We start from the raw sequence: 21,497 nt of genomic DNA, 5'->3' as shown, positions 1-21,497 counted from the left end.
CGTTCTTCGATCAAACGCACGGCCCTAGAGACTCTAACCTAGCGACTGCAGAATATTTAACGAAGCAGTTGTCTTTGGTTATTCCTGCGTTTGTCGAATAAAATGATTCTTATACGAATAAAATAGCATTTGCGAGGGAACGAATTTATCCACTTATTACGTATGACGTGTACATCGTGCGGTGAGTTTCGGTGAAGGTAATTAAGAATGGAAGGGAAAGTTACAGCTGTTTCCAGCTAATTCGACGATGTACGACAACAGGTTGTATAGGAAGGGTTCCCTTTGCGGTGTGGGAGAAACGTGTCTCGATGCGGGCGCCGGAACAAGTTTCTTTGATTTTCGTTTTGCTTGACGAGGTGTCTCGTCGTCTTGTTCGAGCCGCTCGACCAGCTGAGTAAGGTTGCCTATAAAATTCCCTCTTCGATGAATATAATTGTCCTTGCTGTTTTAACCTTAACCTAACGATATACAAATACCTCGTACGATTCTGTAATTTAACAAAGATATATTCAAAGTTCAGTTTGTACAATATGGAAGTTGATTTGAAACTTTGATCTCGGACCGATGTATATAGAAGTTATTTTTGATAGTTTGACATTATCTGTCTCGTGACATGCTGACATTTCGCTATTATAACGAAGAGCCACTTAATTATTAAAGACCATCGTAAGACCAGGAAATCACGATTATATAAACCGCGAATATATAAATATTTAATCGGAGAAATAGGAAAGAAAAATTCATATATGCATTTTATATAGCCGTGTGCTTGAATTGATTCGCAAGCGGTTCGTATCCATCGTCGGAGCAGCGGAGCACCCGGTATATGGACAGATCGACCGGGAGAGAAAGATCAAGCGCTACACCCACGCCCATGTCTCAACCTGTTCTGTTTCTCCCGTCGAGCCGCGGTTACAGGTGCCTCCCCGAGGGCATTCCTGCTGGAATTCTTCACCCATGATCTTCTCCCGGGCCTCCTGCAAATTCTCGTGACGCAGTTGCGTCGCGGCTTACCGGCTTCGCTTCAAATCGTCCCCAAACATTCCTCCTCCTCCTCCTCCTCCTCCTTCTTCTTCTTCCTATCCAATATTTACCTTCCTCCTTGCCTTAATACTCTCTGTATTCGCTTCTATTTAGAGATCCATTACACGCTGTATTCTCTTTAGAGATACATTGTCAAAGACACCGGAGGTGCGTCGAACGCGCCACTCGAAGCGATCTAACTAGCCGATTAAGTTTCTCCTCTCTCTAACGTAACACGGTGATCGCGTTGCGCAATCGGTGACGCAAAGCGACGCCCGTGGTGATTTCTTCGAACGCCGACGCGTGTCCAGTCGAATCAGCCTCAAAACGAAATTGGCCGACCATTAAGCTATTCTAAATGCCCTTCGACGTTGTGGTACCGGAGAGACAGGATACTCCGAGAGAGAAAGGAAGCGCGTGGACGTGTGGCGCGAGCAGACCTCTCGAGTTTCACGAAACTCTCTGTCGTTTCGTGCGTCGATCTCTGCCGAGCGGGCTTCGCGAGCGTGGAATATAATCGTTGGACGCGGACCAGGACCCTTCGGTGTCCCGTGATGGGCAGAGTCGAAAGAAACGCAGACGAGGGAAGGAATAAGAAGAAAACGAAGAAGCAGCAAGCAGGAGGAAATAGGAAGAAATAGAAGACGAAGAAACGGAAAGGGGAAGAGTGGATGGCAGCCACGCACGCCCACACCTCCTCGTCCGGGACCTGTTCTCGGCTTTTACGTTCTGACATCTTTTCACTCCGTTTACGAGTCCCCTTTACGTTTTACGACCGATCATCGGGGCCCTTTCTCTCGGCGAGATTCTACCGACCGTACTCGGCCGAAGCGAAGGGAAAAAGGAGGATCCAGGGAAACAACAAGACGATCATCACGGTAGGAAGAACAGGCACGCCGAAGACCGCCGTGAGACTCGTTATCCGCCGTCGATCTTTCGATGCCCGATACCGAATATCGCGGATATCTTCCTGTGAAATGGAAAATGGAAGTGCATCGATGCTCGATCCTCTGTATAAAGGGAGATCGCGTCGATAGGGATTGCGGCGTGCATCGGCCAGGGCGTATATCTGACCGATGAACTTGAGCGGTCGGATGCGAAAGATAAAAGTATATTACGCTACGATGTAGTCTTATGGAGCGAGGTTGTTTGTATGTTATTAATAGGACGGCTGTGATTCATCTTCTTAAACTGCAGTTTACGATTGTATTACAAGCAGACTGTTTATGATACACTGATGCGAGATGATTTAGTCGAGACGGTCCCATTTAGCAATTAGGGGTTGATCGTGTTTGTTTAATTCGTTCGTTCGATACTTCCGTTAAATTCGTGCTTTTCTCTCGACAAATTTTAACCAGAATAGTAGTCAGAGGAAGGAAGACCGACTCTTTTCGAAGAGCGTCTAAAGAACAATTAATTTAGAAAATACTTTTAAACGTTACAGCTACCGATCTCTAATATTCCTATTCTATATAAAAGCGGTCGGTCGATATTATTTTTAGAACTTCTTACCACTTCTAACTACTTCTCATGAATAATCTACTATCTAATTTGCCGCGAATGATATATTACCACGAATACATCATACCCAAATAACTATATAACTAAAGCGATCATACGGAACCCAATAAATATATATAAATTACATTTTAATCAGTCGCAAGAACTAAAAATCCGAAACCGGTAATTTCGACAGATTTGATAATTCCCGTCTTAACTAACCGCACCTGCACCCACATACCTTCGTTAAAATTCTGTAGCAAACTTCCAACCTTCCAATTTTCACACTCGAATTGATCTCACGATCTCACGAACGTCGCCCATTCGTCGCTCAATCCTTCCACCGGAAAGAAATTCAAGAAGCCTCGCGGAGGCGTAAAGTTGAAGGCCATTCGGCCTCACCGCGTGTCGCAAGCGCTGGCCGTCGAGTATTTCTGCGTAATTGAAGCGGGCATTGGCGCAAGTTTCCGCGGAGTTGATTTTCCGCGCGCTTAATACTCCGCGAGGCATTCGCACGCCTTCGCCATGAAAGGATTCGTGCCGCGGCGAGAGGAACACGCGTGGTTCAAATCGAATTGAAAGAGCTGCGCGGTAACTGCGCGCGTGTACGCGCTGGAATGTGATAGGCTGGAATCGCTGGAAAGTCTTCGCCGGGACATCTGTGTCGCGGCCTCGCCTTCCGGGAACGCGAATTTCTATTCCACCGATGCGACTAATTGCGCTGGAAAATCGTCATTCCCGTCGTCTTCCTCGCGCTGCCAACCGTCAAACGCGTCGGTTTCACGCGCCGACGCATGCTTCAGGTTACGCGAGTCGTAAAAGGGCGGCACGTTTCATCCGCGTTAGTCACCGGGTATATATTTTACGAATAATCGCCGCAATAAATCGAGATTGGAAATTTCAACGGTTCACGTTCCCTGTTTAATTTATTGGAGGTAATTTAGGTAATCGACGCGGCTCAAGCCGTTTCAGTTTATGGAAAGAACGGTAAAGAGGGAGGTTACTTACGACCCATAGAGTTACGAGTTTTCTCTAGTTTTTCACCGGAATCTTGTTGTATGTAGGTTGCTGTGTCGTTCGGGTATCGATGCGACATGCAACGAAGAAGCTTTGTAGTCGAATGGAAGATACAAAATATGCGGAGGAACCACTACTTTTATTACAATACTTGATCGCTTACGCGATATTTCTTGTCGATCGAAAGCCAATGTCCAAATATTGGCTTTACGAGAATGACGATCCGGTGAGGCGAGAAACCTCTTTGACGCAGCTTCTGCGCGTGTTTCAAAGTTATTTACTTTGCAGATAACGGTATAGGCTTAAAAAGACTTTGTGAATTTACAGTCGTTAAGAGGAGATTAGCGCATATGAAAGTAACTATTTTGACGAATAACGTAGTTTCTCTTTTCTTCGATGGGAAAAACGACAGAGGCGTACGACAATAACAGAAATGACAAATGACAGGTGTATGTGTACATAAAGTTACCTTTCTCGTTGTTCGTTAATTTCATAGCTAGACTTTCCGAGAACCTAATTTCGTAGAATAGCCGATAAACATCCTGGACATCACGATCACAATGATTTCGTGGTGATCAATTATTTCGCCATAGACGGGTTGCAGTGGACGCGCGGCAGGCGATATTACAAGTTTTATGGCGTCCCTGGACGGGTCCCCTGTAACTTCTCTCCAGTCGGAGACGGAAAGTCGCCTACACCGAAAAACGGGGGGTTCAGCTCGATTCGTCGTTTGTACACGTTGATTCATGCGCTCGCAGCGTCTGTCTCTCTCGCGCGCCATTTAAATTTCAAATAGTCCGCTGGATACACCTCTCGACTTGCACGTGGTTTTATGACAAAGTGCCGTTGTCGCATCGAACAAGACGAGTCCTCTGGTCCGTGCATGGTTCCATTAAAATAAACACACCGCAGAAGGAACTGTAAGCGTCGTGGGAACTCTCGCTTACTCGTCGTAATCGCATTCATCTTTAATTATCTTTCATTCGTCCGAACGAAATTTTAACGCTTTTGAAGACGTGAATTATTGTACATCGAAACCACGTGTAAGAATTAGACATAATTTCTATTATTTGAACCGATAGTTATACAACCTATACGAAGTCTAGGTTTTGCACCATTGACCTATTAAATTATTATCAGCAAAGTTAGAAACGATCGATATTAATGAATTGTTCTCGTATGACAGTAACAAATTTGATGAGAAAACGAATAAATCTGGTTACCTGACTCGACGTAAGATCGTAAAATTGTCAAATGCAAGCCTATAACCTATAATCTGCAACTTGAAAATCGACTAATATTATTTGTTGCTAAGTTATCGTGTAAGAGGGTCTGATCGCACGAATTCTTATCTTTCGACAAGTTTCGATCGACTTAGTCAACTATGCCTGAACGACCTGGCGATCGACGAGTTCCCCTTTCAACGGTGTCTTCCAATTTTAATGAATATGCGAAAAGTCGTTCGAGGCGAGAGATCGAACGTCATCGTTCGCAGCGACACGTGCGGCGTCGCGTCTATTCGATCGCGCAGCCACGCTCGATTCGCGCCATCGATGCCATCTCGGTAAACGAAATCGATCGATCGCGCGATCGTCTCACCTTTTATTTAATGGCTACACGAAGCTCAATGACGGGCGGTCAACCTGTACCGTATCGGCGAAAAAAAAGCGCGGACGCATTAATCGTGATTTATTGCGACCGCGACACGAGCCTTCGCGAACGGTGGACGTCGCGTTCTGTTTTTCGTTACATAGGTCGGTATCGACCTGTTGGCCGATCGAAAGCTCGACTGTCCTGCTGTTCCCTTGTCGCGTCCCTGGTTCGTCGCATCCATTCGGTAAGCAAAAAGCTACAGGCGTAAAAGACGAAGTTCCTCTTCGAGACTCTGGTCTAATGACGCGGATCCTTTGAACGCGCGTAATGGCGAATCGTCGGGCGGGTAACCGCGAGATAAGGTCGCGTAAGCGTAGCGCGTGCATGCCGGAGATCCGCGTTCGCGTCCGGCACTAAAAGGATGATTCACGAAATTACGCGGTGTCGAGAGCGATCTCATAAGCAATCGGAAATGAGCGCGCCGCGGAGGCTGTAATTTAACAATATCCGAGATTACAGGGAAGGAAAAGAGAAGTAAGAGTGGCGTGGTTTTCGTTGTTTCAGGACGAGGTGGGAGGCAGTACGGTGGTAGCCGAGGGTGTAGTAGGCGGCATAAAGGGCCCAGGCGGCGGGTGCCGCGCATCCTCGATGACGATGGCCGAGAGCGCCGTGGAGGACGCTGCAGCCGCGCCCCCGGGTCCGGCCAAGCCGCCACCGCCCTCCTGTACCAACAATAACACCCTAGCGGCGACTGCGAACCGGAACCATCGGAACCTCCGCAGGAGGAAACGACTCGACCAGGTCTTGGACATTCTGCAACACCGGAGTTCGCCGTCGGAGGGTGAAGTATTGAAGTTCGAGGGAAGCGTACCAGCGTCCGAAGAGGAAGAGGACGTGTTCGGTTCGCCCAGGTCGTCCTCGAGGTCAGCCACGGATCCACCGTCCGGAATCAGTTTGCTACCCCTGAGGCTGAAGAGCGAGGAGCCCGTGACGTCTACCGAGGAGGAGTCGAACGCGAACGAGACCAACACCACCGACCAACAACAGCAGAATCATCATCCTCATCATCCGCACTATCACTCGCATCACCATCGTCACCGGCACAGGCATCATCACAGAAACAGTAACGCCAATCACCTGTACGATCAGCTTCACCCGCCTCATCAGAGATCCTCGGTGCCCAAATATGCGGGATGCACCTGCGTTCAGTGTTCCCAATCGACCACCCCTCCGATGGTGCTACCCTCGCCGACATCCCCGTTGACTCCTCTCACACCGCTCACCCCGTTAACTCCGCTCACTCTGCCGCCGTTGACGCCGGGATCCCTATCGTCGTACAGTTTCGAGCACTACATGCACACCAAGTACCTGCCGGATATCTTCAGAGGACGCAGTCACTCGGACTCGGACCTGGTGCCAGGATGGGACCAGAAGCCTCCGCTCTCGACCTCGTCCGTCTTCTTCAACCATCCGTTGAGGAGCGGTTTCTTGGAGAGCGACACGACCAGTCCTCAAGAGTCGCCGTTGGATCTTTCGATGAAGAGTCTAATGGCGTCGGCCGCGGCGGCAGTTTCCGGTAGACCGCCGGCCCTCCAGTTACTCCCACCGGGGATCGTGTCGAGGGGCTCGGTGAGCGTTCCAGTAGTAAAAGGCGACGTGGCGTCGCCGACGACGAAGGAGAGCGTCGCCGTGAGGTACAACCTCGAGGTATCTCCCGTGGTGGAGGAGATGCCGCCCGGGGCGGACGTGGCGTACGTTTGCCCGGTCTGCGGACAAATGTTCAGCTTGCACGATCGTCTCGCCAAGCACATGGCCTCGAGGCATCGCAGACAGGGTCCTCAGGACGCGTCCGCGAAGGCGTACCTCTGCGACGTATGCAAGAGGAGTTTCGCCAGGTCGGACATGCTCACCAGACACATGAGACTGCACACGGGCGTCAAACCGTACACGTGCAAGGTTTGCGGCCAGGTATTCAGCAGGTCGGATCACCTGAGTACCCATCAGAGGACGCACACAGGCGAGAAACCATACAAGTGTCCGCAGTGCGCGTATGCCGCCTGTCGCAGAGACATGATCACCAGGCACCTGAGGACCCACGCCAGATTTCCCGACGTTCAGACGCCTAAGAGCGAACCTGGCCTTCTTGCCGGCGAAGATAGCCCCACGTTCGCGCAGGAGCTAGCCTCCCCTTCGGCAACGATCAAGGCCGAATGACGACGGCCAGGTGGATGACCGCCGCGTTTCTCGCCCGTGATTCCAAACGGATTTCGAGAAGGTGAGCGACCAGCTTCGACGAACGGTTTCGGCGCCGAAGTTGCGAAGTCTCGACGAAGACGATGACAAGACACGAGGATCGCAGAGGACAACGACGGAAGGCAAGATCGATTCGTCTGGGTGGAATTGGCCCAACGATTGACCAGACCCTACGATTCGGTTAGAATTAAGGAAATTTTTCGTTGTCGAGGGATTTTGCTATTTTCCTAACATTTCGCATAAAATCCTCGTTATCGTATAACGAAATACATAGCGTTATCGGTCTTGAAATTTTACGCGTTTTTTAACAGTATTATATGGTATTCGTCTTCCCCGTTGTTTCTCCTAGAAACTCGTGCGACGTTCATCTTCCGGAGTCCTTTGTTGTTCATCGAAGACTTGGCTGTTCGGAGATCATTTCGAGAATGACTGTCGTCTCGCGTGAAATATTCGTTTTTTATCTGGAAATTTAACAGACTGTCAAATGATTCTGCTGTTCGCGTAAAATAGATCGATTCTTTTCGACATCGCAGACTTCTTTATTTATTTCCTATTTTCTGTTGATCCGCGAGAGTATCGTTCATCGTCGGAATTTCTCCGAACAACCGATCACTGTTAAACGATGGTTAGTCTCTCTCAGTCGATATTCTTGCGCACGAAACGGAAACGATTTGAAAGCATTCCCGCGGGAATTACGTGTTTGTTCACGTATATCCGCGCTCCGAAGGTTCGAAATTCGAAACATGACGATCGAAAGCTTCGGTATGTTCAAGATACTCGCGATCTTCTCGCGATGTCAATCTTCCGTCGAAGTGTATCGTTGTTTCGCGAGATACTCGCTCGTCGACCTCGTCTCGCCAGGAAGGAGACGAAAAGAGGAGAAACTTGTGCCAAATTTTCACGATCGACTCGTTGTTAAGCCTCGTTCACATGGTTACATATCGGTCGAGTTGAGTACGTTGAAGAAAAGATCGTTGGTGACGTTCGTTATCTTTATAGTAAAGGAACACTTGTCTCTTTCTGAATCTGGTACCATAATCATTTCATGCTCGTTTCCCTTTTGGTTGGCCTATAAACTAATTATTTAAACTCTCGATTATTTTAAACTATTTTTTCAGAAAATGGTTTTAAAATAAAACTAAGTGGCTCGCAACGATTCTTTCGGAAGTACGACACACATGAAAATAGATTCGACGTTTCAAGGAAAGCTGATGAAAGTAGTATTTATTCGTCAACAACGATCTTTCCAAAACTCAAACGTTGTTACTCAAAAACGAAATCCTCAATCGAGACTATCGTTTGGTTGTTGAGAAAAGAACACTGTTAGCTATTATAACGACTATTAAAACAGGAAAGAGAGTGTGTGTGTGTGTGTGTGTGTGTTTGTGTATGCATGTTGCTTTACTGGGTGTTGTGAAATTCCTGTCGACAGCGTCGTGTTATATATTTATCGAAAATTCGTTTGTTACTCGCGAAAACAGCGTGAAAAGGGAAGGCAGTCGGGCGCTTTTGGTGGCTGCCTTTCGAGAAGATTTCAGTCTCGAGAAGAGCGAATGGACGCAGATGGATCCGCGAGACGCGACGATTTTCCTTCGTGTGCGAAGGAAAATGAAAGAAACGAAATAAAAACTAAGAGAAAGAGAGCGAACGTAACCGTACCTGCAGAAAGAAAGAAACTTAAAGCATAATAAAAGCGTTTAGATGTAACGTTAATTAGTGGGTAACGTTAATATTATTATTGCGTTTTATTATTATTATTATTATTATGGATATTAATATTATTATTATTATTATTATTATTATTATTATTATTAATATTATTATTATTATTATTAACATCATTCTCATATTGTAAACTGTTCGGAGTGAGAATGTTGCGAAAAGCGTGCGTAAGAGAGAGAGGAAGTTATTTTTTTATACGAAGAAACTTTGCGAAAGGGTCGCGAGAGAGGTAAAGGAAAAGGAACGCCGAGCGCGGGCTACGAGTTATCTAACTGTAAATTCATTTAGTATAGAAATTTGCGAAAATTCAAGATCGAACTTAAAGGGTATATTCTCCTGTTTAAGGGAAGGACTAGTCCCCTGTCGGAGTTCTCTTCCAAAGTGGCGCTCTCTCGCGAAGCAGGTGGGCGAAACGCCTTCGACCACTTCGCGTTTCCGGTCCACGGTGACCAATTCATTAACTAGTGTATTTCGTCAAATCGCGGTCTGAATTCGACCGTTTTGGGATTTTGCGGCGCGAACGATCCCTCGAAAAAAATACTCACTGGTTCGACTGGCGGATTGCGTTCTCGCGATCGCGAGAAAGATGACAAACGTGTACTCGACTATCGAACCCCTTGTCGACAGACGCTTTAATTGAAAGCTTGTTACAATTTCTGAAAAAAAAGAAAACAAAAAAAAATTCTATTAGAATTGAAAAGAAACACGCGGCAATCGGAGATAATTAGAATTAAAATCACAAGGCGAGTCGTAAGTAATTTTGCCGCGAGTATCAAATGTGATAGAGGTGTGTCGAAAAAGCGTCGACGACACAGTGTGTTCGCGTATGACGTTTCGTCGGAGACTACACGCGGTGTCAGCTATATAATACTTCAACCTTGCTCAACCTCGACCGTTTCGCCTTTTTCCTTGCCATAACTCGGCCGCTGTCCAGTGTGTCTCCCGTTCGTGACCACGGTAAAACGGGCAGTGACGAATATCGCGAGTCACGCCCTGTGTAAACACGCACGATGCTCAGCCGTATTAACACACGCGACCACACATCATATTGCATAGATATGTATATATATATATAATATATATACACGCTCATAGACACAGAGACAGAATACAATATTGTACATCCATAGACGCGTTGTTCAGGAAACACACGGTGGTAAGGTGCGCGTGGTCGAATGACGCGCGCACGCACAGGTACGTATAGCTGTATTTTTGTATACCGATGTTTTTTCTAATTAGTCTACCGTTTTAAGCGTTTCGAGAAGGAACGGAACGTGTAATTAGCCGTTAAGGGGAAACTGTCGCTCTCTGCTTGCCATTTTAACTTGCCTCTGTCGATCGAACGATTACTCGGAAGGCGGCTTGTCGGAGTGACGAGAGAAGGATACACGAGGGAGAGACCTCGAGGCGGAAGGTTTCGTTTGATGGGCCTCGACGTTTTCTTCGCAGAGATTGTTCGTATTTCGAAACATTGAAATTACGACGTTTTGTAAATTCAGAAACTTATATTTTGATATCGTGAGAAATTGTGCAGTTTGTTTTTGTTATTTTTTATTTTCTATTTTTCCTTTTTTAATGATATTTTTGTCGTTTTTTTTTTCATAATTACTTTCTTTCTTTTTATTTTTTTTTTTTTTTTTTTCGATATGAAATCACGAGGATAAATTTGGATGACTCATAAATTGGAACGAAATGGTTGTCCGATCTGTTAAATTTTCGTTGTATCGAAACTTTCGATTCGATATCCGACCTTCGCGCGATTCAGCCTTAAACCTGAGAGAATCTCTCGCGCAACGAGCCCTTTTTCGCTTGATGAGACGTATGTAGATTGAAACGAAACGATATAGAAGGGACATAATTGTATAGTAAAAGAAAGACAAAAGAATAAGAAAGATGCGACACGCTCGTCGTGTCTGCAGGCAATTTAAGCGATCGCCGTGCCAGACAACCTGTTCTTGTAATTATTAACACTCATTTAGCCATTCGTATGATTATAATTATTTCTATTATTATTATTATTATTAATTATTATTATATTATTATTATTATTATTAATTATTATTAATTATTATGCCTAGTTACGTTGTTAAGTGATTAATCATGTTTAATGCTTCTATTATTTATTTTGTTATCCTATTCGCAAATCAAGCTTCCTATTTTTCGTCCTATTCTTACATTCTTCCTACCCTTTTTCCCTTGTTTCTCGTTTCATCGAAAAATCCTGTCCGATTCTCGTTCTTTTCAGGGTGAAGAAGAGCGCTCGGTCTCGATTACAAACATCCGTCGCATTTATAAGCTCGTATTCCAGCTTCTTCTCCGCCCTTCCGCGTCATTTCCTCTTCTGCACATTCTGCGCAAAAGAAGTAAATGGCAAGGAACGACGAGAACGGCCTTTCCCGCGATGATTTTTACGGTTCCGTGACATTCTGTTTACGTTTTGTACAACGACGAACAAGAGATTCGACAAAAGAAAAAGGAACAAAAAAACAAACAAAAAATAAAACGCTCACAAGGGTTTCTGTAAATTATTGCCGACGACGATTGTGTATGTTAATTTATAAATTATGTTGTGTTTACGAATCGTGCCAGAATGGAAAAAAAATATAATTTTTCAACGAACTGTCACGCGCGTTTTCATTCAGTCCATCACGAATCATTCCCGTGTATTGCCCGATTTTTCCCCCTGTATTTTCATCTTTCTCCTTCTTATCTTAGGTCTTTCCATTCGATTCTTTTTCTTTATTTATTTTCCTTTCATTCGCGGCTTTATTTAATCCGAAAATTATCACGAAAACGGTGCCGTGCCTTCATCGTTGTAGCGTTTCGAAGGAGATTGGTGTGTCGCCGAGCCTCGTCCAATCATAGAATACATATCATCCTTTAAGGCTGAAGATACACGGTAAAAACGTACGTAGAAGATGAAATATTTTTTCATGGTCGGTGAAATAATGCAGGAAGAACTTAGCAACTGTATCTGTCTATCACTTGCGTACGATCAGTGTCGCGCAAAACGAATCGACCGTCGCATGTCTTCACGGCCTTTTTTTAAAGGAAAGGGCTCGAACGGATTTTGCCATGTTCCCTTTGTACCCGTTTCTACGATCACGAGTCGATAATCCTTGTATCTGTACATCGAACAACAAACTGAATCTGTATGTTGCTGCACTCTTACGATGAAAATATATATACACGTTAATTGTTTCTACACTGACTGTGATTTATCAACGAACTTCACCAAACTTCATTAGCTTTCACGAGTTGCTGTGAATACGCGCGTAAGTAGAACTTGTTGTTCATTCATTTCACACCATAGCTATATATCAGTGCAATTGTAAAACTAACCGTCATTGAAAAATCGCAATATTGTATCGGTATAATTACTGCACTAAAATTGTTCACCAAACCAATCATATTTCGACAAATAAAAATCTTTCTATTTATAAAAAAAAAAAAAGAAAAAGATACAAATTCCAACTAATCACATACCTATCGTTAATGAATCAATCGCACGATTTTCTTAAAATAACGCCAGTAGATGTAGCAAAAAGAAAAAGAAGGCATGCTTCGAATTACAATTGCAAAAGAAATAATAGAAGGAGAATAAAGGGAAGCGAAATAAATCCAAGCACAATCGGTAAAGGAAGAATACAAGAGGCGAATTGTTAGCCGGATAAAATTTCGTTCGACAACGTGCTGACTCGATACATTTACCGAGGTGGACGCACCATGAAAATAAAACGACGCGCGGATGTTCTCGGCTCGAAAATATTATTCCGCTGCGTTTTCGATGATTAATTCTCGCGATGCACGCGATCGGCAGGTAGTATGTTCTCTGTACACCGCGAACATCCGTGGCCGTGATTCGCGTGTACGCGCCACGGGACCGAACAGCATCACGAGATCACCGAGTGCCGCGCAGCCGTTTATTTTCTCCGCGCCCAACTCTCCAATGACCCGAAATCGAAGCCGAGAGAGAAAGGCAGGGGCGCGAGTAACCACGTTGAAATTCGTTAGAGGAACACTTCTTTTTTTTTTTTTCTTTTCTCATGGAAACCGTGAATACGTTACTCAAGCGGTTGATACTCGAGCGGCCCATCTCGTATAATCGTCTGACGAAATACACGCTAATAGTTTCCGGTCCTTCAACGAATCTGTTACGGTGGTGGATTCATTTTGTTTCTTTTCTATTTAACGAGATGGTATAGCCTTGCTGATTTGCACGAGGGTACGAATGAAATATACATAGCTTGTAGGACAAGTAGATAAATGTCAGACGTATCTGAATCAGTAAGTCGGACTTCGTGGCTTTCAATTAGTAAGAGAATCCATGAAACTTGGTGGTGATGGGATCGAACAAGGTACTGGATGACATAAATTTAAAGAGTGGAAGATTTGTAAATGTACATTGTAAGAAATTTGAATTTTTGAATATTTGAAAATTTGGAAGCGTGTAAGTAAATTTAACGCTACACTGATTCCACTTTCAACGAGAGAAATCTCACCGTACGTGTCCAAAATATTCTTACGAGTTTATCTCCGCCCAATCGTAGAGTGCATTTCGTTCACCTTTCGACCTGAGTGTTTAAATCTCGCCGGTAGATTACACGTTTAATTATGGGATCGATTACGCCGCCGCGAGATATCTCGATCGATAACCCGAGCCTCGACTTCTCGTTCATCAAAGCGGCTTTCTGTTCTCGTTAAATCAAGACCATGACTTCCGACAGAAACCGCGATTGCTCTATTTGATCAATAGCAACGTTCAACGGTTGTCCGAATCTCGTTTAAAAACACCAAGCAAGAGCGATGGATAGCAAATGGAGTGATTATTGCTTGAAAGTGCAGTCTCACCTATCGCGATCAACTCTAACGCGTCATCCATCGACGTTTATTCTAATCTGCATGAAAAACCTTTCCTACTTGCGATCGATATTCAGCTCGTGAAAACCAAGTAAAGATGAATGACGAATCTCTATTTAACACGTTGATTACTCTCATATTGTGCGCGATAAAGAACTTAGATATCAGATATCCGGGGTATTATACGATACAATGACAGCTATCAACGGTGGATCGTTAAAACAAAATACAGGAAAAGTAATGAAATTGTTCGAACGAGCGTACAAAGCAAAAGCAAAACGGAGCTTTCGTTGTACAACGATTCTATTTCTACGTACGCCTACGTAAAAATACAAATCAACCAAGTAAGAAATTAAGAAATTGTGGCATCTCTGTACAACGATGTAAGACAATGTCGAAGCCATAACGAACATGCCACAAAAGACAAATACGTACTACGTAAGATTCAAGTAACTCGAGCGCTCACTGCTGTAACGATATATGTATGTACTATAATAGCATACTTATGTCCAACAAAGCGCTAAATTGCACTCCAACGATTTTTACGTACATTGAATCTCATGTCTTGGAGTCTTGCACAAAGTAAAGTGCAATAGGTGCAGAAACGAATATCAATACCTTTGATAAAAGAATTAACAAAATAATATAATAATAATAATAATAATAATAAATGAAATAAAATAAACAGAAAATAACAAACGATAATAATACAAGTAACAGTAATAAAGATAAAAAGAACTGCGAGCAAAAGGAAGTGAAGAAAGGGTGTAACCAGGGTGTACGTACCCGGAATAAAAAAAAAGAACAGCGCGACAGCCTCGAGGATGCTCGAAATTTTACGAAAAGCAACACAGGTGACGGGGGCATTAAGGGATGTACAAGGTTGTTATCGCGTGAACGCATAATAACGTTCGGCTTGATTTACGTTACGCCCGGGATTTCAGGTGGATATCTCATTATACCGCGTATTATATGCACGCTCGGCTCAAGGTGTACGTGAGATAGGTGTATACATTGTACACGCATATCGGCGCGCTCGTATCCTGTTCGCCGGTCGATCGATAGCCCGGATAAGTGGTAATGGAATAATCGACGTTCCGTGTAAAGGATATTCGGATAATCAGGCATCCCGATGCGCCGTATCTCCATAGCAATATCCGGTGACACAGTTTTTCAAATATTCGCACACTATCGGCGGGAATCACCGCGCGACCGGTCGATCGTCCCGCGAACCGGTTACCGGAAGAGGGAGAAACTTGTAATTGGATTAACGGACCATTGTCAGTCTTATCTTAATCGCCTTTTATGCGTTGCGCGTTGTTTACGACTGGAAATTGCTGATCGACATTTCGTACAGCCAACGATCAAGTCGTAGATACTAACGATTTTACGATACGACGTTTTGTTACTCCTCCGTTAGGTTTGGAAGAAAATTCTACGATACGTACGCTTCTTTCAAAGCAAAAAGAATTTTCATTGTTGAAAATTGTGGAATATTTCCATCGTCATTTGAGTGGACATCCTTTGCCGATATCAGTGTCCTCTTTTCGTTATTTTTGTTATTCTTCGATTTTGATTACCGGCGTTTCGATTTTAAGGCGGAATATCCTTTGAAAAATCTCTGACATCATGCTTCATATATGATTCTTCGTGTGGTTGATGTAAAAATAAAACAAATCGTCTTTAAACAGTCGTTCGTCGTTGTAATATCTCGGCTGATATATGCTGGTGCTCTAGCCTGCAAGTTTACGAAGATTCTGTTACGGATTTGCGCGTGTCTTTCTCGCTTTCGGTATTTTGATATCGTTATTAGATGCGGCGAAGAAGAAGAGGATCTGGCTACCTTAGAAAAGAACGTGACAATATTACGATGTTCGAGGGAGTGCGAGACGACGTCGCCTTGGAAAAGTGCTGACGATCCGGGTCATCCACCTCCAATCTTTCCTCAGCAGAATCTTACGGTAGGTAACATACATCTCTTCTTTGCACAATATTAATATCTTTTTATCGCCGACTACTTTTTCTGCCATGCTCTGCAATATTCTAAAGATCACTGTAATTTTTAACACGGTTAATAAACAAAGTGAAATTTTACGTTTCTTGTATCAAGGTTTTTATCCCTAAACAACTATCTTCCTTATAATACTTTCAGACTATTTAAACAGAATAAATAAATGAAAGTTTGTACTTTTTTATATCGTTTTTTCTATCATTCTACCCTTCGTCATCTCTCTGATAATATGTTATAAATACTTTAAATTTTGTTATAACGTATACCACGACTAATAGATGAAGCTCAAATTTAATTTTCTTGAGTATCCAACTCCTCGATCAAATCTCTACCGAATTCTTCGTCATCTTACAAATTTGAATCTAATTGTATCAAAAATCTGAAGTCATCTCGTAATTTATCATATCAGCGTGTCATTTGACTCCCAAAGAAGCAACTTAGCAAGCCACAGAGCAAACTAAACATCGGGACAGAATCAAAGACGATATAGAAGCCAGTTTGACGCCTTCGACATGGCAAAGCGTTGACAGACTGCTGGGAACGTTTCGGATGAAATCACCGATTCACCAGTTGTCTTCCCTTAACCCCACGAACATAATTAAACTGCGATACAACGAAACCTAAGAATCGTAATTAACGATACAAGAACCAAACAAAATTCCATATCACACGACGAAATAATCAAAACTATGAAAGCCGTTATCGCGAGGCGTAACAACGAGATAGCCAATTCGCGGGATCGCGGCCAGCTCGTTTCAGCCCCACGTTCCGTATCGATATTTAATCCGCGATCTTTTCAATCTTCGTGACTCGAAAGAGGGGAATACACGGTGAAGGAACGAAAGACAAAGAACGAAAGCACGAGGATGGTCGGTCAGGATGAATCGATGGAAAGGAGAAGAAAAAGGGGAAAGACCAAAAGGGGGCAGACCAGGTGGGGGTTTGGGAGGGGAAGGTGGTCGCGATAAAAAGTTGGACCGGTCCACGGCGTAGAAAGGCGAGCGTGGCGTGGGTGGAACGAGGACCAGTGACAAGTACGATCAGCCGGTTCACCGAGCTGATCGAGGGAAGAAGAGGAAGAAAAAGAGCGTGAGCCAGTGACGGCGGCGGCAGCGACGACGTCGGTGGAGGCGGGGGTCGATGCAGGGGAGGAGACGCGCGGGGGAGGAAAAAAAAGAGCGAAGAGAAGTCGGCGAAGTTGCTCGAAGCCGCGTCGACCGGCAGCGCTTATAATTTCTAATGGGCACCGGTGTATTTTTTGCAGCGGGCCCGGAACGGTCCGCAATAATTTATATCCGCGGGGACAGCGTCGCGCGTGCGTCGGCGTGCATACGAGAAAAAGCGAGAAAACGACGGGGACGGCTCGCGGGAATCGCGCCACGCCGCCGCTGATCGTGCCACGCCGCGACAGAACTCGCTGGCTATCCGTCCACACGCTTTTGGAATTGAAAATTGTTACAGGCAACCGAGAACCTCAGGCTTTCGCGAGAAACTTTGTATGAGTTTGCATAGCTGTTACTTAGTTAAATCCAGTTTCACGCTATATGAGATAAATATATCCTTTGATATACTCAATAACTTCATTTGATAGAAATATATCATCATGTTGTATATACGTCATTGGCCACGAGCATACGCATACCGTCGCTCTAGTTTTCGACTGGTTCTACAATCTAGCTCCGCTAGTTTGCAAACTGAGTTTGCAAAGTTTAATACGATTATGCGAAGTTAGGACTTGAAAGAACCGAGTATTTGTTGCTTTCTATGTAGAATTATCATCGTATTATCGTAAATTTGTATTCCCTGTATCAACGAGACATACGCGAATTGGTCAATTACATTTTTTTTGAAAGACAATTTGTACGAGTACATGCAAATTACGACGAGCTTACACAGATATCGAGCATCAAATAAAATTGGAATGGAATTTCGAACGTTAACGCCATGAAGGTTAAATTTTTTCCTGCAACGTTCGTTCTACGGAGATTTCATTTTTTTATACGACTGCTCGCAAAAACGGACTCTGTTTCGACATAAAATCTTCCACGAGAGTCATGGCAAAACGCGTGACTAAGAATAATTCCAGACGCCCGATGCATGCAGCATCGATTCCACGCGAGTCTCTGGAAAGCCAGAACCCCATTGAATACGCGAGCCCAATGAATTGTCATTCATGACAAACGGAGGACAGAGTAAAGGCGCGCGGCGTGGACGCGGCAACCAGCACGGTTCACCATAGAAGCTCGGTATGTCGCGGTGGCCATGAGGACACGGCGTTATGCGGCATCTCGAGGCAATAGATCACCTGGTCGGCGTAATCGGCGAGGAACGACCGTTCGACTGTCGACGACCCGACGTCCGGAGGATACTAATTCCTCGAGCAGCCTTCCGACAGCGGACCGAGCGGCGATTCACGGTCGTTCGAGTACCTCGTTTCCTCTTCCCATCTCGAAACGCTAATTGCTGTGACTTGGATTCCGAGCGATTGTTTCGGTGGTCTGCGTACGGTACTGTGTGCATAGTATGCTGTGTAGCATTGTGTTATGGGAGAACCGTATTGATAGAACAGGTTTCTAACATTCGCGTACTATTCATAACACTCTTTATACTATTTCGGAACCGAAGAAAATTAATATTTTATTATTTTCTTTGCGTTTGTCGTCTTCCTGTCTTTGCTCAATTAAACAAATTTAGTCGGTAGCAGCCCATATAATATTGATTTATTTAAAAGGTAAAAGACATCGACAATTTCAAGTATCTCGGTATATCTTGAAAAACGAGAAAATGCAGGACCTTTCGATGAAGGAAGACAAAATATTTGGTGTAAAGAATGACAGGAAGTCAGTGTAGGATATTACCTCTGAGACAGGAAGCGAGATCTTGAGAAAAATAGATGAGAACTTCGATAGCACAAAATTGAAAATTCGTAGATTTGAGTATTTGGGAATCCGTAGATTTTTGTTAAACGATATCGATGGTGGAAATCCCAAAAGCCGCACGTCGAAAGTTCACAACAAAATCGTGAACCTAGAATGTCTCAATACAAAGACACCCAATGGGACTCGACGACGATCAATCCGCGATCTTTCACTTATCAACAAACCAGCGGCAAGAATTCGTTTTTCACCCAGTCGCCTGACGTGGGACGATTGCACAGTGTGCATTGCACGCGCACACACACGGCTTTCTTGCGTCTAGCTTCGTTATATGAAATCTCGTGTGCGCTCGCAGGACACGTTCGTCCTGGCTCCTCGAGCGCGTTCTTTCCGCGTCGAGATTTACTGCGTCATCCTGCGCAGACGGCAGCTGTCCGTGGAATGTCGATTGCTGGTATCGATCGAGCGCACGCGAAATCACGAAGAAAATCTATGTGGAAAAACTAACATTCATCAGCCGGAACGCGGTCGATGGCGTGGCGTGGGCGAATTTATCGGGGACCAACGACTGGTTGCTGGACTCCGTTCGACGCTCCGCGCCTTTTATAGACGAATGAAAAAAAAGTTCGTGAAACTTTAACGGGAATTTTAACCATTTAAACGACCAAGGAGAATTGGTTCGATTAAACGATTGATTTGCGAATTATTTTGGCAGACGAAGAAAGCGTTTTTAATCGAACGGTAAGAACTGGAACTGATATTAAATGACGTGTTATTAGCGGCAGGACGCATCTCATTTAGTACAGAGACAAACATTTACGAATAATGCAATGTTCTGTACAGCTGGAGAGTTCGCTTCCATAGTTTTCATATTCTTCATATTTGTTTTCTGTTTTTTATCTTTGACTTCTCTTCTATTATATTTTATCTTCGTTTCACACGGGAAACAAACTGATTACGGCAGAACTCCGTTTATATGAATTTTCGATGGACAGGAGGTTCATGCAATGTAGAACTTCACCAATTACTATCTTTTGTTCGCATAATAGAAGTTTACGTTCAGATAAGTGACTTCAACTTGCTGGAGTTTATTTAATCAGCAACTTACATTTCGTTTCAACGAATAGAGTTTGTACAAATGTGGCTTCGTCGTATCTCCATGAAGAATAATTACAAATATATCGTCATAATAAAATCCACGAATCACAAAAACTAGAATTAACCAGTTTAGCTTCCGAGTTTCTCATCTCTGTTGCCATTCCCTTACGAACGCGTCACACCTACCCATAGCCGTAATAAAGCCATTATCACTTATCCATGCAAATCAACCAAAGCGAAATCTAACGCAATCGCTCCAATAAGCCAATGTCCAAATAAACCTCTAACAGCGATCAATTCCGGAACAATGCTTCGTTAAAATCGCTAACATTCCTTGACACAGCCGCTAAACAAACATCTCGTACACGCGCTAGACAAAGCACGTGTTTCGTGCCGCATAAACCTCGATTGACGCGCCACCCGAAAAGGAAACTGCCCTGTATTAACGCGACGTACGACCGTGTGGGCGTAGTCATAGATCGTATCGCGAATCGATCGCCAGTCGCCTTATAGTAAGTTTCACGTCACAGCGAGTACCAGCGTCCCGTGCTACGCCGACACCGACGAAAAACTCGCTTGTATCTGTCCGACTAGGAAGCGGACGGGATAACCGATCGGCCGCTATCGGCGGACAGGCTTTTTCGCATTTCGCCGCTTGTAGAACAATGATCTTATCGGTCGAGTGGCTGGCGGTCGCGTGGCGTGCACCAGGCGTGTACCGGATCCGCCACCCGGTTCAAACTTTTCCAAAACAGGCATCGAGCCACGGCTGCTTCGGCTTGACGATTTTTCATCGCGTGGGCGTCGTAGATACGATCTCGACAATGATCACGAGCCTATACGTCGTAGGTTTGTCTCTTATTAGAGGATTAATTTTCTGGCGGTGACGCGTTCGCGAAGCGTGTGTCGTTTGGTCGGGACGAGGAGAACGGGTAGGGCGATCAGGAGTCTGAAATTAACGGGAGAACCCGTTCCCCCATCGCGGTAACGGCGAGTTAATTATGAAAAATGTAAACGCCGTGGCTAATTTTATATGTCGCGACAGGTGCGTGGCACGGCGCGTGCGTGCGTAAGTGCGTTCGCCAGTCGCGTGAAATCGAAAGACTTAACTGTTGCGCTTATTACTTGTGACAGAAATAACGACGAACGAAACGTCTTTTATGTTCAAATGCGAATGATACTGATCGCGTGTTAAGTAGTTTTTAAATATTGTCGAAGTAATGTAAAAATATGTTTGGTAATGGGACGTGGTAATGAATGTGGTTGATACGGTTGTCGTTGTCGGTAGTCAAACTGATCGACGTTCGATTCATTAACAAGGTGCACGTCAAGAAACGAATAGTCGCTGTCGTAAATTTATTTATTACGAGAAGACGGCATAAGTAATTGTAAATGTCAAAATAAATTTTATGTCAGTCGAATTTTATGGTCGGTGTAACTTCTGACAGCTTTTCATGGATAGATTCTTAATTTATAGCGGAAGTTTCACCTGAATCCAGTATGTGGATTTATATTCGGAAAGAAGTTGAGATCATGAATAACGA

At 44.4% G+C, this 21,497-nt stretch overlaps 1 protein-coding gene across 5 annotated transcripts in view; it reads left to right on the top strand.

The window, feature by feature from the left end:
- The window catches only part of LOC122568978 (E3 SUMO-protein ligase EGR2), a 234,639-nt gene that overhangs the window by 59,019 nt on the left and 154,123 nt on the right, over positions 1–21,497 (top strand). For 4 of the 5 annotated variants that reach the window (XM_043729389.1, XM_043729391.1, XM_043729390.1 and 1 more), the window contains one exon: positions 5,698–12,310. The exons of the other annotated variant lie outside the window; for it this stretch is intronic. In XM_043729389.1, the coding sequence (XP_043585324.1) occupies positions 5,698–7,347 (1,650 nt within the window). In that variant the 3' untranslated portion in view covers positions 7,348–12,310. Of the gene's footprint in view, positions 1–5,697; positions 12,311–21,497 lie in introns of those variants that run through there. 5 annotated transcript variants of the gene reach the window in all.

This window comes from Bombus pyrosoma, linkage group LG7, assembly GCF_014825855.1.
Source record: "Bombus pyrosoma isolate SC7728 linkage group LG7, ASM1482585v1, whole genome shotgun sequence".
Taxonomy (NCBI): domain Eukaryota; kingdom Metazoa; phylum Arthropoda; class Insecta; order Hymenoptera; family Apidae; genus Bombus; species Bombus pyrosoma.
Note: the sequence above shows the minus strand (reverse complement) of the source record. Positions and strands in the feature narration are given on the sequence as shown.